The following is a 17,365-nucleotide window of genomic DNA, read 5'->3' on the forward strand; positions in this document are numbered from 1 at the left end:
TTAAGATCCTTTTAAAAAAGTAATCAACAAACTTTACAAACTGGTCAAACATTGGCCAAATTGACAAATAATATAAGAGACAAAAATTATGATTTACAAGCTCACAACGCCTTGTTGTGAGCTTGTAGATCAGCTATTTTCACAATATTTATCTGTGGAACAGAGTCAAATTATATGTAATACCTCAACTCCTACAATTAAAGTGCTTGTCAGGGTGGGGTGGTCCTCAGTTCATATATTATATTGGGGGGTCATGGCCTGAAAAGATTGAGAACCACTGGTGTAAACTAAAGTATATGTTCTTACATGACGTGAATCAATTTATTATAGCTTGTTTTGTTAGTTGTTCTACTGTTGGAATGCCATAGCACCATATGACAGCATAAACCTATTCCTGGCCTAACACATACTATATACTCAGTAATTGCATATCAGTAATAATCAGATCTTTCATGACCATTGTCTCCTTTTTATAGCAACACATCATTCATTCCTCTTCTTCATGTTCTCCGGAAGTTGTACTGATGCGTTTTCAGATGCTGCTCAGTCACTGATTGGCTAGAGCACTGCTGCGTGTGTGCAGTTACCAAGCCAATATTGATGTGATCTAAATTGATTTGTGGCAGGCTACAAATGGAACTTGCAGGCATAATTTACATTTCTGCTTTTATTTGAAAATGCAGCTTTCAAGTATGAAACGATAATCTATTATTTTTCTGGAATGGAAACATAAGGGATGAAGACGATCTATTCAAATATACAATTTCATAAATAACATTGAAGAAAATATTCAACAAGTTGAGGGGAAAAAGCTCCAGTGACGTTATGGAAACCTCTTAAGAAGCAGCGTGATGTGGGAGCCAGATAGTGCTTTAAACACACCAATTAATATTCAGCCAAGGGGCAACAAACTCTTTGGTCAATGGTTCAAACTGTGAGGAGCTTTTGTGAATAGTGACACCCTCCCAATAACAAAGACTGCAGAGACACACAGGTTTGTTACCTGTCAATCGTGTTGTTTTCCTCCCAAATTACGTGACAGTTTACATATAATTTCAGTGTCCACCAAGAAGTCGCTAACAGTGGGTGGAACAGCAGTGCACAAAAACAAAATATAATTACGTAAAGAATAGATAGTATACAGGTATACCTTCAAAATGTATATTGCCGTATGGAACACAATAGTCCAGACTACTGTATGTGTATACATTTCTAAATAAACATTGTATAGTACAGTGTAGACAAAAAAAAACCAATATACAAATATTGCATTTACACATTTTCAGAGTCATGCTTTCCCACCATGGCCTTGACTGATCACCCATAATATCCCTTGTATAGTACATTTGAACTGACAAAGCGTTATATCACCCAGTGTCCTTTAAATTAACAGGAAATTATTGTGCAGATAGGAGAAATGTGAAAATACAAAGTTGCCAGTATTACTGGCAAAGAACTCCATGATCATGGCATGGTGGTCATTATTCATATTCATTTGATAATTATAAAAAATATAAATTTTACACAATTCAAGTGTTCACAAGCCAGAGCTCAAGCTCTGAAACTTCTCCCGTAAGTTCCTAACTAGGTTGCTCTCCATTTTCTTTCCTGAATTCAGTGCAGCAGAACTTTCGGCACAGTCTAATCCATCATGGAGCAGTTTGACATTTCCTCTTGACATTAATTCCTGCTCTCTGTGCATCCCTCCATCCCCTTGCTTGTCTCCGGAAACCCTTTCCACTATGATGACCTTATTTTCATCACGCAGAGTGGCCTGTCCGTCCATGTTGCAGGTCCGTACAGGATCTGGAAGGTTCTGCACCTCCTGCAGAGGCAGAGTCCCGAGCATGTGATCCAAGGAGCTCCAGCTGCACAACGGAGGCTGGGAGCCATCTTGTTCCACATGGCTGCCATGTGGCTGCGCCATGCCAGATTCTATGTAGGGATGGTCCGTCAGAACTGTGTGGGGGTCAGGGACGCCGTTGCAGCTGGATATGTAGTCAGCAGGGATCCACAATGACCTACTGGGCATCTCAGTGCAACAGTCTAGCATCTGCTCTGGGTTAGATGAACTAGAGCCCACTCTTGAGTGGTCGGAGGCCCCTGGATCCAGCCTAGGGCGGGTGTACTTGAAGCACAGCTCGTGCACGTCTGGCCAATGTAAGGTCTCTGACTGAAGTGGGCTGTGGGGGCTGGTAGCCAGGGGGGGACAGGGGGAGGTGACCCGGGAGCTGGCCCCAGAACTTGGGGTCTGGCCCGGGCTTGGCGAACGTAGTTCATGGATGGTCACCTGATCATAAGTGTTCAAGGGCAGTGTCAGGTTGGCTTTACCTGCATTTATACACAGAGGAAGATACAGGTTGGACAAGTTTCTATTGGATAGCTGCAACTAATTATTATATTACCATTATTGATTTCATCCAGAATTGTCAATATTTTTTTGATTACTCCATTTAATCTATGCAATTAATTTGAGTGGTAAATCAAGTAAAAATTATGTTAAATGCTCACAAGTTATATTAACGCACACACAAATGTGTAATACTGTCCGTATTGTACATCAGTCAAAACACACATTTCATGTTATAATATTAAAAAGACAAGCATTTTGGTGATATTGTATATCGTTTATGTTAAGACTTTTTTCACTAAACCAAACTAAGATGTTATTTGATAAAGTTTCTGATGATCTCGATTACTTGATATAAAACTGGCACCAGAAGACAGTAAAAGGTAAACCTTTTGGACATAACTCACTCACACTTGTCTCTCCACTGCATCTTCTCTTCATGCACAGCGGGCATGTTTTGGGTGCTGTGGTGATTCTCACGCTCTCGGTTCCTCTGTCTGATGACAGGCCTGTTGTTTTTGATGCGTTGGCTGTATTGTCGGGCCAGCTGAAACACCTTGTTCCTCATCTTTCCCATGTCCTGTAGGATGTGTTCCTCTTCTATGCCCGATCGAAGGCTAATGATCCTGGGTAGTGGAGCCCGGGAAAACCTTTCTTGGGACCCTTTATTATTCAGCCATGAATCCTGCGTGGATTCCTCATCCCTAGCTGGAGAAGGTGCAGTAGGTGAAAAAACTTCTGTAACAATGTCCATTTCGGACTCTTCCGAAATACTTAGCGATTCTTCCCTGGTCTTCACATATGAGGTATGTGACATGTTCGGCCCCTGCTGGCTCACCCGTATCATAGAATCATTTGATTGTTCCTCCACATTCTGTTGGACTTCTTGGTTCTCCTCAAGGCTACCATTTATCTCCATCTCCGTCTCCATCACTTGCCAAACTTTGACCATTTCTGAAGATGGTCTGAACACTTCATCTGTCGTAGAGGTGTCAATGACACACTGGGTCTGAGCTTTAGCCTCTGGCCTTTGAGGTTCAAGTCTATGACGAGGTTCAGTCTTTGGACTCTTTGGTTCAAGCTTATGAGGAGTTTCAGTCGGGCGCTTTTCTAACCCGGGAAGGTCAAACACAGACCAGGATGTGGGTCTGTTATGAGAATGAGATGAGCCTTTCCTGTGAACCTGGACAGGCTGGTCCTGAGGAACACCATTAAGCTGTCTACTCAGGTGCCTCACAAGACCGGCTGGAATATAAGAGAGGCTTTCCCTGCGCTTGATGCTGAAATTAGCATCTTGATCCTCAGCATGCTCATAGTAACTCCGGATCTTGTGAATGAGCAGGCGTTCCAGTTTGGAAAGAGTAGACCTGCGCTCCGCATCAGTGGGGGGTGTCGGGCCAGGTTCCTGGCCTGACGTTGAGGGTGTAGCATCTGGGAGTTGCTGGGATTCTGGGCAAGGGCTGACCTGGGTCTGTTCCTGGAGCTCCATGTTGTGGGGGGGTTCGGTGTCTGGGGACTGCCTGTCTGGTTGGGGTTGTTCCTCTGTCACTGGAGTCTCCAGGCGCAGCAGTCTGGTTTCAAAGTGCTCTGTGATCACACTGGCCTGGTCCGGGACAGGAGGAGGCAGAAAGCTCTTCCCATTAGAACCCACATCCTCATCCTCCTCTGAGAACCCCCCGTTCGTCAGGATACTGCCATCGTCTGCTTGCAGACAAGAAGATTCACTCTCTACTTCTTCTCCAGTTCCTCTTGAGCAATTCTCCTCCGGTCCTGGAGATGCAGCGTCTGGCTGTTCGGGGGGCGGAGTAGGGGGCGGAGTAGGGGGCGGAGTAGGGGAGACCGCTGACTGAGGACATTGGGTGGAGTCCTCCTCCATCTGCCCGTTTTCCTCTGCGAAAGTGATCAGCTCCTCTACGTTGACCTAGAACAGAATTGGCAATCATGTTATGATAGTGATCAGGTAATCATGAGCGTTCGCCATTCCCAAGAAAGCTAATGGACCAAGTTTTATGACGCATGTTTTACAGCCTACTACGGTGTCCTCCGCAGTTACATTTTATGGTCCTGTTATGCATTACATCATCAAAGCATAACGACGGCATTCCGAACCCATTTCCAGTTTGATCGCCAATAATTCCTCCCTGGCCCCATATCCGTTATCGTGGTGAATGTGGCAGTTTTAGACGTCACCAACATAACTCTGGTCTGCCATTAATCTAGCCTAATTTCCAACTGCTGTGCATGTGTGCGTAACCCTGAAGGAGGTTATTTGCAAGCTACAGCTACGTAGGGAGCGACAATAACAACCTGTCATACTTTATTTGGATGCAAACTCTGTCTCACCCTGCAGTACTAGAATATAAATAAATCATCAAATCTAAGAAAATCTGTCTCTTCTCAAGGGGAGTATACTACCCACAGGGCACCAGCACGGGCCAGGGAGCATTCTAATTTCCAGGAGCCCCGGGCACTGTTTGACATAAATAGACCATGCTATAAATACCCAGGTCGTAGTCGGGGTTACCTACTCAGTAGGACATTTCCAGGCTTAAAAGTGTTGAATTTGGTAGTCAAGGCCATTAGGCTAGTAACTGCTTGCATACATGACATAAATAACAAACAAGCAATACGAATATTAGTTTTTTCTTTCTTTTCTACTGTACTGTATGTGTTTTATAATGTGATGTATGTATTTTATCTGTGATATGGATCTCCCTGGGTCTTAAATAAAGTATATGCATTGCACACACGCACACACATGCACCTGAGGGCATGTGGGCGGATGGCTGTCCTCTGATGCTGTAATTAGCGGGTGGATGGCGGTCCTTTGACGCGGTAATCACATGTCACACGTAACATCAAAGCCTTTAAACCAGGGTAGACATTTGAAAAGGAGACACTTTTAGACATCAGAAGTTCTTATTCGTATCAGGTGAAGTTTTTTCAAATGTTCTGTGCCTCTAGTCTAGAGGCACAGAGTCGTTCCCAAACCTTTTAGCTCAAGACCCAAAAGAGAATTTAGATTTAGGTTTTGCCCAGGTCACAAACTAGTGGAAATAGCAGATCTACAAGCTCCCAAGGCAGCGTGAAAGCATTGCAAGCTTTTTATCGTGGAAAATCATGAAAAATTAAAAGCATGATTTGGGGGGACAGTGGTGTATGTCCCCTGTCCCCGCAGCTAGGTCCTGGGTTCGATTCCCACTGGGAACACTGAACAAAAAAATTGGTCCTGCTCTAGAGCAAGCAAGCCAGAGTACCCCAAAGGCGTCACTCTGGTCCGTCTTTCCACTGCTCTAGATGGAGAGAACACTTTAACCATGCAATGCAATAATACTCCACCCGTGTGGAATTCAATGTCTAAAAATGGCACAGTGGCGTTTTAATGAATATACCTGGCTGTTGGGGGCCTCTTCTTTAGCCTGGTCTCCAGGCAGCTCCTCCTGGGGAGACGTTTCCAACTCCTCTCGCTGGGTGGTCCTCAGTCCTGCAGCATCGCCGTTCTGATCAGCCTGAAAGAGCAAGTCTCCAGATGAAACAGTGTTTTTCCTTCTCCTTTTTTATCCTCTTAGGCAGTGATTCTCAAAGTGGGGCCTGGGGACCGCCAGGCGTCCTACAGCTTAAAGATTGATAGTTATGAACTAAATGGACCCTTACGGGTCTGAGTGCACAAATGGAACCAAAATGGACCCTTACAAGTCCATTTGGTTGGTTCCATTTGTAAAAACTCCCTGAGTTCTGGGGGGCCGTGGCCTAATCCACATCAAACTGGGGGTCCTTGAAATGTTTGAGAACCATCGCTCTTATGGGTACTATGAGGCTGTGAGGTAAACTATATTCAGCAATAATATTCTGTTGAAATGACATGCATTCGTTTATATTCAAACAGTAAAAACTAGAACTGCACTCTGTCGAGTGCATACTTGCTTGTTGCACACTAGTAGGCCATAAATGGCCAACTAGTGCGCAAGCAGAGCGCGCAAGTACTTTCGACCGCTGTAAACTGTTAAATCTCAGTATCTCTGTGAAGGAACATTTGAAATGTATAATCATTAGGTGTAACTATTTGCTACCTACCTACTTTATGCATATAAACACCTAGTATTATGAAGTATGGTTCAAGTTTCTATCTATATAAGAAATACAGTTTTATCGATGTAGATATATTCTGGATCCCTTTTTAGTTTTTTAAAGAAAAAGCAGATCAGGCACAATTTGCTATTTTATTTTTTACTGGTTATGTATATAGTATACGTATGACTAGCTCTAAATGATGACGTAAGACATACGTATACATATACATATACTATATAGAGTATGTAGTTGTAAGTTAATTGTACTGTGGTTACTTTGCGCCAAAAAACGTGACAGCCAACCCGCCATTTTATGCTTATGCAAGAAAAACAGCAAATCTGTGCCTGGTTTGCTGGGACCAGATTACACAAATGACCATATTTCTTACGTCATCATTGAGAGCTAGTCATACATATACACATATACACACCACGTACTCTGGTCCCAGCAGATCAGGCACAATTTGCTATTTTATTTTGACTGATTATGTATATAGTATACATATGACTAGCTCTCAATGATGACGTAAGACATACGTATACATATACATAATTATACTATATAGAGTATGTAGTTGTAAGTTGATTAGCGGTATACTGTGGTTACTTTGCGCCAAAAAACGTGACAGCCAACCCGCCATTTTATGCGTATGCAAGAAAAACAGCAAATCTGTGCCTGGTTTGCTGGGACCAGATTACACAAATGACCATATTTCTTACGTCATCATTGAGAGCTAGTCATACATATACACATATACACACCACGTACTCTGGTCCCAGCAGATCAGGCACAATTTGCTATTTTATTTTTTACTGGTTATGTATATAGTATACGTATGACTAGCTCTAAATGATGACGTAAGACATACGTATACATATACATACTATATAGAGTATGTAGTTGTAAGTTGATTAGCGGTATACTGTGGTTACTTTGCGCCAAAAACCGTGACAGCCAACCCGCCATTTTATGCTTATGCAAGAAAAACAGCAAATCTGTGCCTGGTTTGCTGGGACCAGATTACACAAATGACCATATTTCTTACGTCATCATTGAGAGCTAGTCATACATATACACACACACCACGTACTCTGGTCCCAGCAGATCAGGCACAATTTGCCATTTTATTTTTACTGATTATGTATATAGTATACGTATGACTAGCTCTCAATGATGACGTAAGAAATATGGTCATTTGTGTAATCTGGTCCCAGCAAACCAGGCACAGATTTGATGTTTTTTTTGCATACACATCAAATGGCGGGTTGGCTGTCACGGTGAAAGAGACTGGGCGAAATTATTACTTGCGCGCTCTGCTTGCGCAAGTAATTATGACAGTCAGCTTAAACAAAGACTTCTCGATTAAGAATATTCAAAAGATAAATATGATAATGAAAGACCAAAGCAACTGGTTGTTACAATGTTGGTGTAATTAGATGGCTAGTTGACTACATTAACCCTTGATATCAAATATCACTTTCTGAGGGAACATTAAGTCAGTTGTTCTAATGCAAATGTTCTCATTCATCATTTCAACACCACGATCCAAATCAAATTCAGACTTGCATGATGGAATACGCTGCATTGTGAATGGGACATGGTTGAAAACAAAAACTCATGCATACATCGGGAACACGGCATGCATTGCATGGTAACATCCAACACCGAGGCAAAATGACGTGGCCAAACTCCACATGCACCAGGATGGAATGGTGAAGTTGTCGTGATGAACATGCAGGTTGTCGTTAGGATGCTGGGAGGAGCGCGTCAGTCCATGCATTGATTATGGTGTGATCAGTCCATGCATTGATTATGGTGTGTCATTCCACGTGCACAGCAAACGGTGGTAGTTGTTGATGGATGGGGTTTTTTTGTAAGGAGGGACAGAGGGAAATGAGAGGAAGAGGAAAAGTGAGAGGAAGAGATACATAGAAAGGGGAAGAATGGGCTGAAAGTACGAGAGAGGAAAATGACATTGAGAGAAGAGGCCATCGCAGGGTTCGATTTGCTGGGGGGTGATCATTGTCTCATCACCGGTGGTGTTAGGTTTTATCCCTCTTCTGGTCAAACTGAATGAAATAAATGTATACTGTCTGATAATATCACAATTGCATACATGTAAATGATTAAAATTTTATCTTTTTTGGGCACATTTATAATTGATCTACATACTCATAATGAAATGCGATGGAGCACTTGTACAGCTACAGCTTGTAGATTGGCTATTTGTAGTAGGAAGAAGTATTTAGGACTTAAGTAGTTAAGAAAATGTCCCCCCGCCGTTTGAACTTTTCACAAATCGAACCCTGGAGAGGAGAGCTGACTGTTGAGCCGGAGGAGTTGAGAGCAGAAGATGGGAAACCAGCTGTGTGGCAGAGAGCCTAGCCTCACCGTTGTGAAGTGAGCAGAAAGCAAAGCCCTCGCCCTATAGTGCCAGCACGAGATGGCCGCCAGCATGGAGCTGGCAAAGTCGGCTACCTGGTCGTCTCCCATTAGTAAATCCTCCTTGTTACTCTCTTCCTCCTCTTTTGCCTCCTTCTCCAGCTCCAACCCACCCTCTCTGGGCAAAGAGCCCAGTTTAGGGTCACTGTTGCAAGGACTCAGCTGAGCCGAAGAGTCCCTGCTGAAGCCGAGTAGATCCTCCTCCTCCTCCTCCTCCTCCTCCTCCATGCAAGGCCTTTCAGAAGCCTCAGGATCGCCTAGACTGGAGGCCAGTGTACTGACACTAGAAGCTGGCTGGAGGGAGCGCCTCTCCCCCAGAAGTGCACCCTCACTGTCTGAGTGCTGTAGCATGAAGTCACAAAGATGTGGGGTGGTGGTTATTGTGAGGGCATAGCCAGAGCGGTGCTTTTGAAGACAGATAGAATCACTAAAAAGCTGACTTTGCGTGATATGTGAAAAATCTTAAAATCAGGTCATTCCGTGATGTGCCCATTTTGCGACAAACAAATCACATCTCCATTCACACCTGAAAACTCCTCCGGTTCAGGGGAAAACACAAAGCGCTGTTCTAGTGAAGCTTAGCTTTGCACTTTCTTTTTGCGAAAATAAATGAAGTTTGAACTGCTGAGTCAAACCTGGTTGAGCTGCATGTTTCCACAACATGCTGAATGCAATCAGTGCTTTGCAGCACATGAGGACACACACACACACACACACACAAAGGGACGCTTACCTGTAAAATGCCTGCATGATGAGAAGAGGGGGAGAGAAATGAAAAGAGAATGTCGTCATGTCCCATTTCACGGAAGACAACAACACAAATAAGTGATTAATTAATAACTTGAACCTTATTATTAGCATCCCTATTCTGGGCAAGTGGGAATGTCATAATGGAAGAACATTCGGCAAAAATAACCGATCTACAAGATCAACCTGTGGCAAATGTGACGTGCTGTGAGCTTGTAGGGCGGCAATGTTCCACAAAGGAATTTGGTGTTGAGAGGAAAAACGGCATGGGCCAAGGATTGAGCCCTGGGGGACCCCACCACATCAATAAAGCACATGGACGTTCCATGAACTTGCGTTCTGTTATCGTGGCCAGTGCTGTCTCGCTTTAACCGTCTGTCTGTCTGTCTGTCTATCTCTCCCTCTCTCTCTCTGCATCGCCACAGGCAGTGATCGGTGTAGCAGCCTTTTATCTGGCGCACGTCAAGAGGAAGTTCTTCCGATAAGATAAATAACAAAAAGAGGAACATCCTTCTGTCGAGCTGGCCGTGATGCGATTAGCCGGGACTCAATGACCGACTCCCCCCGTCAGGATGGGCGAGTGGGCGGAGGGGAGGGGAAGGATTTGTCAGAAGAAAATTAAATCTTCATTATTATGGGTTAAAATTGGGTTGGTTCTCAACGTCGGCCCGGGGACCCCCAGGAGTCCAAATGGACACTTACAGGTCTGTAAATCTGAGAGTGTACAGATGGGTCCATTTGGTTCCATGAGGCTTGAGGATTTTACAGTGCATATTGTGGTCTCAGAGATTTAAAGGGTCCGTGGCCTAATGCATATCAAACGGTGCTTGAAATTCAAAAAGGTTGAGAGTCAATTAATTAGATGATAGGAGAGGGGGGCGGGATGATCTGACAAGGAGGCAGAATGAGATGGATTGAATGTGCCTTGCATCATGTGCCTTGCGATATATCAGTCACTTCATTATGGAGGAGGCTACATAAGTGTGTATGTGTACGTGTGTCTTTTGATCCTTTTTTTAGGAGTCCTTGAGGCAGAACAAAGGAGAATTGCATTGGAGACTGAGTAAGGGGCGGAGGGGGAAACTAGGCATACTAGACCCCAGCAATACCAGTACAACCAATAGCCTAGTAGTGTAACTACCAGTAGACTACTAGGCAGTACACAACCAGTACACTAAAATACACTACCAGTACTCTACCAGGCAGTACACTAAAATACACTACCAATACTCTACCAGGCAGTACACTAAAATACACTACCAGTACTCTACCAGGCAGTACACTATAAGTACACTACCAACTCACTTCCAGTACACAAGTATACTGTACAAGTGTACAGTACACTGTACATTGAAAATTTACAATAAAACTGGACAATATCAATTTAGGGTTCCCTGACTTCCCTCTGACAATATTGTCCTACAATTATAAATCCAATAATGTGGGAAAACTTTGTATGTACAGTACTCACGTTTTGTAGGCCTTGTGATCTGCTTCGTTGGTTCTAAAAAAAGTTGGGGAAAGAATCAAAAGATACGCAAATAAGTCACAAATATAATATAATATAATTATAATAAATATAATAATATAATATAATTCTATGGCAAAGATCATGGCTCCAAACTTTGTTTTGCCAGTAGGTGGAGTATTCTCTTTTGGCAGTACCACTTTCAATCTCATCTCTAATTTGGCCATCTGATTATAGCTGCATTGTAAAAAAAAAAAAAACAATCACCCCCAAGTGAGGGCGCTCTTATCATCATACATCATCTCATTCTGGCCAATCACAATTTGCGTTTACACACTTTTGTCTTCAATGTTTGTGTTTAAACAAACCCTCAAAGCTGGACTACAAATAATACCTTTTGACCTGATGTTTTCTGCAATTTACAAAACGTAAGCGGTTAAAACTTCATTGTGATCAGTGCTTTGGTAACTGACTGGGGGTGTCTCTTACCTGATCTCCTCCGGCCATTTCGGCCCGCCAGACGAAAGTCTTCCTCCGCTTTCTTCAGCCCCTCTGGACTGCAGCGAAACTTCCCTGCATCTGGACAGCGAGGCGACACAGCATTTCACTCAGAACAGTAATAACAAAATCATTTTATCTACTATGGTTCCCAAACGTTTTAGCTCGAGACCCAAAAGAGAAATTTGGGATTTGTATCCCCAGCCAGGACCCAGCCAATCTACAAGTAGTGGAAATAGTATTCAATTCAATGACTGCATATTTTTTGGTTGCTGTGGAGACAGCAGTTAAATTTGTCCAAAGGTTAACTTGGAATACTCACAGACAGAATTCATTTCCAGGATGGATTCTTTTTCCTAAAAGAAAAAAAAGAATAGAATAAGAAACAGAATAGAGTAATAATACAATAATACAGAGATTTGTACATCTAATGATCTAATTCCTGTAAGGAGGCCACTGTTTACCTTCTGTGGAGCGCGGGTGTGATGGTTCTCCAGAATGAGTCTTTTAATGTGATGGGCCCAGAGACGCTTCTCTTCAACGGACTTGGCCTGCAACAAAAAGGATTTGTCTGCTAGAAATAGTCCCTTAGTTACACAGCATGCATGCTGCATGCTTACAGAGAATGATACATTGCTTATCAATGTCTCTTTGCTGTGTGGGTTCCTGTAGGTTTGCTTGTATGTCAACAAGATTATACAATCTATGTCACCCACCTGCACTTAAAATGTTTTTCTAGTTTAGGCATGGCTATTAAAACAGGCAGATAGGTGGTGGAACCAGAGATGACATTTACCTGCACAGTGTGTGGTTGCTTGGGGTGTTTGAAGTGGAGGACGCTGAACAACAGGGGGTCCTTTGCACCGTCAAGCAGCATGAGGGTGGAGCACTGCAATTAGATTTTTTTTGAATTAACATTTTATTCACTTGAACCCAAATGGCCCACCATTCTGGGGGGAACATTCGCCAGAAATAGCAGATGTACAAGCTCACAACACATATTTGTGGCGAAGAAATTTGGTGTAGAAAAAGAAACTAAGGCCAAGTAGTTTTAACTCAAGTCAGTTTCTCTATGGAAAGAGGGTTTAAGTGGTTTTAATGCAACTCTGCAAATCTGTCCACCAACAGTTTTAAACCAATTATGACTGTTTGACATTAAAACAAAGTAATCCAGTGCTGCCGGTTGATTTTTCTTAGTTTTAAATAATTTGTTACACATCTTTCTTTGTTTATTTTAACTGTTTGGAACATCATCCTCCTCCAGCCAATATTTAGGCTTTGTTAATCTGATCTTTAGGACTGACTGTCCATACTGTAATAATAAATAAATAAATATTTGTTTTGCTGTTCAGTCAAAAGAATAGAGAGAAAGAACAGGAAAGCCAGACACCAATCTACATGATGCCAAAACTAAGATTTGAGATACCAGTGTGAACATCCAATATCCAATATATTTTGTGTGCCAGGGTATCTCCAGAAGCAAAGATTTGAGTAAAAAAATCACACCCGTGTGAACTGAGTGGTGCAATCCCCCCCCACATCTCTCTCTCTCTCTCTCTCTCTCTCTGTTTCTGGCGCCCCCTACTGGTACTAATAAGTCATATACTCGTGCTCATGACACATAGGTAGACACGGACATTGCTGGTTGTAGGAGTGGTTGCACCACTCAAAAATGTTCACTTCACAAAAATATATATTCAAAGATTTTCAGATTTGATGAGCTTGTATATTTGTTATTTTTGAATAGCCAAATTATAAAATATGGTTAAAATGATTGTGACGCTATATGTGGTCCAGGCCGTACCGAGATGTGGGTCTTGTACACGTAGTGTTCGCCTCTCTTCTTGGTAATGAGCAGCATCTTGTCGAACAGGAAGAGTGTCCGCGTGTTCTTGGCCCGCTGGACATGAAACGTTCCCTCCAGCACCAGCTCTCCATAGGTGGTCAGATCAGGACCTTTCCAGTTGATCAGAAGAGACTGGATCTCCTGAGAGAGAGAGAGAGAGAGAGAGAGAGAGAGAGATATGTTTTATGTTCATGAGTGAAAAATATGACAAACTATTATTAGTATTATACTATGTGATACTTGCACAGATTATCTGTGATTGTAATCTCGTTATGAATCTGTCAAAGCTGTACAGCACCTGGTCCCCACATAGAGACTATGTGTGTGTGTAGAATCTGTGTGTGTGTGTGTTACACTAACGGACCTGTACTCTGACAGCATGCTCGTGTTTCCTCTTCATATCGTTGATGTACCAAGCCACCCCCGTCATGGTGTCGATGGCCTCCTGAAGCACGTCATAGCCCTCCTCTTCGGGGTCAAAGTGCTTGGCGATTTCCTGCAGGACAACAGAAACTAGGGCTCAATGGGGCACGCTTAGTTTTGGCACACAAGACGGCTTATTGCTGGACGAGAACAGATGCACTCTTGTATAATGAACCAGGAGAACTACTGTACCAGTTGCAGTGAACACAGTATACCTATTAAGCTCCTGACATTAATAGTAGATTCACAAGCTCACGGTGGGTAGATCTGCTATTTTCACCATTTGTCTATGATGAAGTAAACCCTATATGCTTTGTTGACCGAGATCTGCCAGGGAACTACAGTTGTTCCCCTCCTTTTTTCACTCTACACACAATTTCGCTCATAACAGCTGATCTATAAGTGCACAACGCATCGTGTTGCTATTGTCGCCCGAATGGTTGCCCCTTTATTCGGAATGTTTGCATATTTTTTATAATGTTCAACTATTATGAAAAGTCCAGAATTTCAAATCAATGGAGAACAAAGTACTCACATTTCCACTGTAGTGGCACACACCAATAATTGAACGCTTACGCATTTCGGCTAAGAGACTTCATCAAAGCATGCTCTGACGAAGGATTAGATTATTTTCAATTCCTTTTTTGTATTTCTTTTATGATTGGTACTTTAGGATTTTCCCGTTTTTAACATACAAATACAACATCAACAAACACCAGACATGAAGAGAAAAAAACTAAACAAAAACAAAAATAAAGTCAATTAAATTCCTGTTTTTGATACAGTATGTACACTGGATTACGGGGCTAGCACTGCACTATCGATGCGCTACCTCTTCTTCTCATTTTACATTTACTCATTTAGCTGGGGACCCTCTGGAAGGCCCTCAAGGATCGTCTGGCGGGTCCCCAGACCCCACTTTGAGAAGCAACTGTACTGGAGGCGTACCTGAAGCAGCAGGTGGTATTTAAGGATCCTCTGGACCGGTTTGAGCAGGTAGGAGCCCAGAGGGAGGGAGCGCTTCAGAGAGGCCTGCCTGTCCCTGAAAAACTTGGCCAGCGTTTTGCTCCTCATGCAGTCGGTCAAGGCCGCCACAGAGCTGCAGGAAGAACACAGGAGCCACAGATACAAGTCAGAGACTTTGTCTCGCATAGAACAAAATCCATTTTCACTTGCAAGACTATTCACACATACTATAAAACACATATAATATCCTCGCTGTGGGCCAGAAACCTTGCATGCCCATAATATTAATAACCATTACTTTTCAAGAAATGGAGAAAAGAAAAGAAACCGAACCCGTGTTCCATTGGTTGTTGTTCGATTTCTTTGTTAGTAAAGTAAAGCTTTTTGGTTTTTCAACAAGATAAAGAATTGCTCACAATGTGTCACTTGACTATTATTTGTTTATTTGGATGGGACAGTCCATATTAATGAACAATACATACATGAGATAATGTAAATATACAGGATTTAGCAAGAATGCTAATTTCTATCCATAGTCCTCATAGATAAAAAACTAAAACAAGCAACACATTGTGATGTGTTTTGAGCTGGTAGATCTGTGTTAGGTTTCATTATAAACTTGACTTATTTTATGTTTGTATATTATATTAACTTACATTATTCTAATTAGCAGCCTAATAATAAGACGTCAAAGCAAGGGTAGTTTCAGGCACTGGGTGAGCACATTACACCTTGTAAATAGGCTAAGTGGTGATGTGCTGGAAAAGGTTCCCCACCCCTGCAGTGCGTAGTCATGAGTGATGAAGAAAGAATAATAAGGAAAAAGAACGACAAACGAGATAACGGTTGGCGTTTTCCTGCGACTACTCACTTGGGATAGTTGGTGCAGTACTGGGTGTAGATCTCAAAGTAATGACTCTGGGAGAGACAAAAGGCAAGACAAGACGGATCAATAGTTCAATAGTGTACTTCCTGGCAGAGCAGACGGCGCTGTGAATCAGTATGAGGGAGAGAACATTCACCTTGTCCACGAAGCAGCGCGCCACGGCCACGGGGTCGTTCTCACACATGTCCAGCGACTGCAGCAGCTCACTGAGACAGCAGGGAGGGTGAGAAGTAAACACACATGAAGGATCGATGGAGAACGAGGGCTGAACAGTCTGTGGAGTACATTCACTATTCAATGTCATTTGGCTTTTCCCTCCCCATCAGGAAGTTTACCACTAGAGGGCGACATAACCATTTAGACATGGCCATGTTCCCAAGTGACACATTCTAGAAAATACAACTCAGGGGAGATTGAATTCAAATGAGGCATGATGAGAATGTCAAGGAATGTCTTCATACCCAGGATTGCACTTGTAGGCAGTACTAGTAGCTACTTGTCAGGGTCTAACTGCAGATGTACTAGTCATATTGTATTAAGTTAAACATCTCTGCTATACAGATTGGTTAAAATAAAGTTTTATTCACTAAAATAAGTTCCGGATTGCACTTTTAAAGGTTAGTCGTATTGAGGGCAGCCACCCGGCAAGAGCATTGTCGGACATTAGAACATTTATGTGTTGCTCATCCTCACAGTAATATGCATCACTAAATGAACAATGGCTGTTGTTTGTTTAGGGTAGACTTCCTGGAGCCTCAGGGCAGGGAGGCAGTTAACTATAATAAAGTGCATCATTGCTGTCGGGCGGAACACTTTTATGTCCATAACAATAGCTTTTCAGGAAATGCTCTTGTTCTCATTTATTTCTTTTTATTTACGTAATACTTTTCATTGGTTAAATATCCGTAAAAATCCACGGACAGAGTTAAGCACTTTCAATCTGGTTAATCAAACATAACATAGCCTACTGTACTGTGGAACAAAGGCTGCATATAAAATGTAACCATTACTGATCCAACAGTAAGAGACAAAACATATATCATGGTACATTCCATTGCCAACATCAATACTATGTTTGCGTGGCTTGACTGACAACAGGACAAACGTTTCAACATGCCCATGATGCAATGAAAATGAGATTAATTTCGGATTGAAAATTCATCTTTTCTTAGGGAGTATGATTGCTTCGTGAGTAATTGTGGATGGTGGGTGGGCATGTGGCCTGGGTGAGCTTTACAAATGATAACGGCAGAGATAAAATGTCCAGGTTGAACCAAAATGTTATTTCAGTCTCTGGGAACCGAAAAGGGGGTTTGACATTATTTGACAAATGTTGTACGTTCTCTTTTCATGTCAGTGTCTCCCAGAGGAATGAGAAAGAATGGGGTGACCAGGTTAAAAGATGTTTACAAATAACGCAAACAGATTGAAGGACATTCCGTCTATTAACTCAATTTCAAACGGTCTGCCTTTTAACTTATCCTTCCCAAATAAACAACAGAAGGATAAATGCCATTTCAATTTGCTAATATGCCATTTAGAGCTTTGTATCAGTTCTGCTAGACTGCATCGGTTCTCTGATCACCTGTGGAGTACGAATCAGTGTTGTGCTTTTCCCCCTTCACTGTCGGAGAACAAATGTCTCCTGCACGCCAGTAATTTGGCTCC

General features: G+C 42.5%; 1 protein-coding gene across 1 annotated transcript in view; it reads right to left on the reverse strand.

Annotated features, from left to right (window-relative positions):
- Window positions 1-648: 648 nt before the first annotated feature.
- The window catches only part of LOC310877667 (pleckstrin homology domain-containing family G member 3), a 47,741-nt gene continuing 31,024 nt past the window's right edge, over window positions 649-17,365 (reverse strand). Inside the window, exons 5-19 of the mRNA XM_083791618.1 lie at window positions 15,834-15,903; window positions 15,683-15,729; window positions 14,794-14,944; window positions 13,787-13,918; window positions 13,381-13,563; window positions 12,373-12,465; window positions 12,041-12,127; window positions 11,899-11,932; window positions 11,568-11,657; window positions 11,082-11,114; window positions 9,597-9,607; window positions 8,813-9,268; window positions 5,743-5,859; window positions 2,762-4,271; window positions 649-2,331 (exon numbers count right to left, since the gene is read on the reverse strand). Of these exons, the coding sequence (XP_083647744.1) occupies window positions 1,538-2,331; window positions 2,762-4,271; window positions 5,743-5,859; window positions 8,813-9,268; window positions 9,597-9,607; window positions 11,082-11,114; window positions 11,568-11,657; window positions 11,899-11,932; window positions 12,041-12,127; window positions 12,373-12,465; window positions 13,381-13,563; window positions 13,787-13,918; window positions 14,794-14,944; window positions 15,683-15,729; window positions 15,834-15,903 (3,808 nt within the window). The 3' untranslated portion in view covers window positions 649-1,537. The remainder of the gene's footprint in view (window positions 2,332-2,761; window positions 4,272-5,742; window positions 5,860-8,812; window positions 9,269-9,596; window positions 9,608-11,081; window positions 11,115-11,567; window positions 11,658-11,898; window positions 11,933-12,040; window positions 12,128-12,372; window positions 12,466-13,380; window positions 13,564-13,786; window positions 13,919-14,793; window positions 14,945-15,682; window positions 15,730-15,833; window positions 15,904-17,365) is intronic.

Source organism: Protomyctophum parallelum, assembly GCF_964188405.1.
Source record: "Protomyctophum parallelum genome assembly, chromosome: 20".
In the NCBI taxonomy this organism is placed as follows: Eukaryota; Metazoa; Chordata; class Actinopteri; order Myctophiformes; family Myctophidae; genus Protomyctophum; species Protomyctophum parallelum.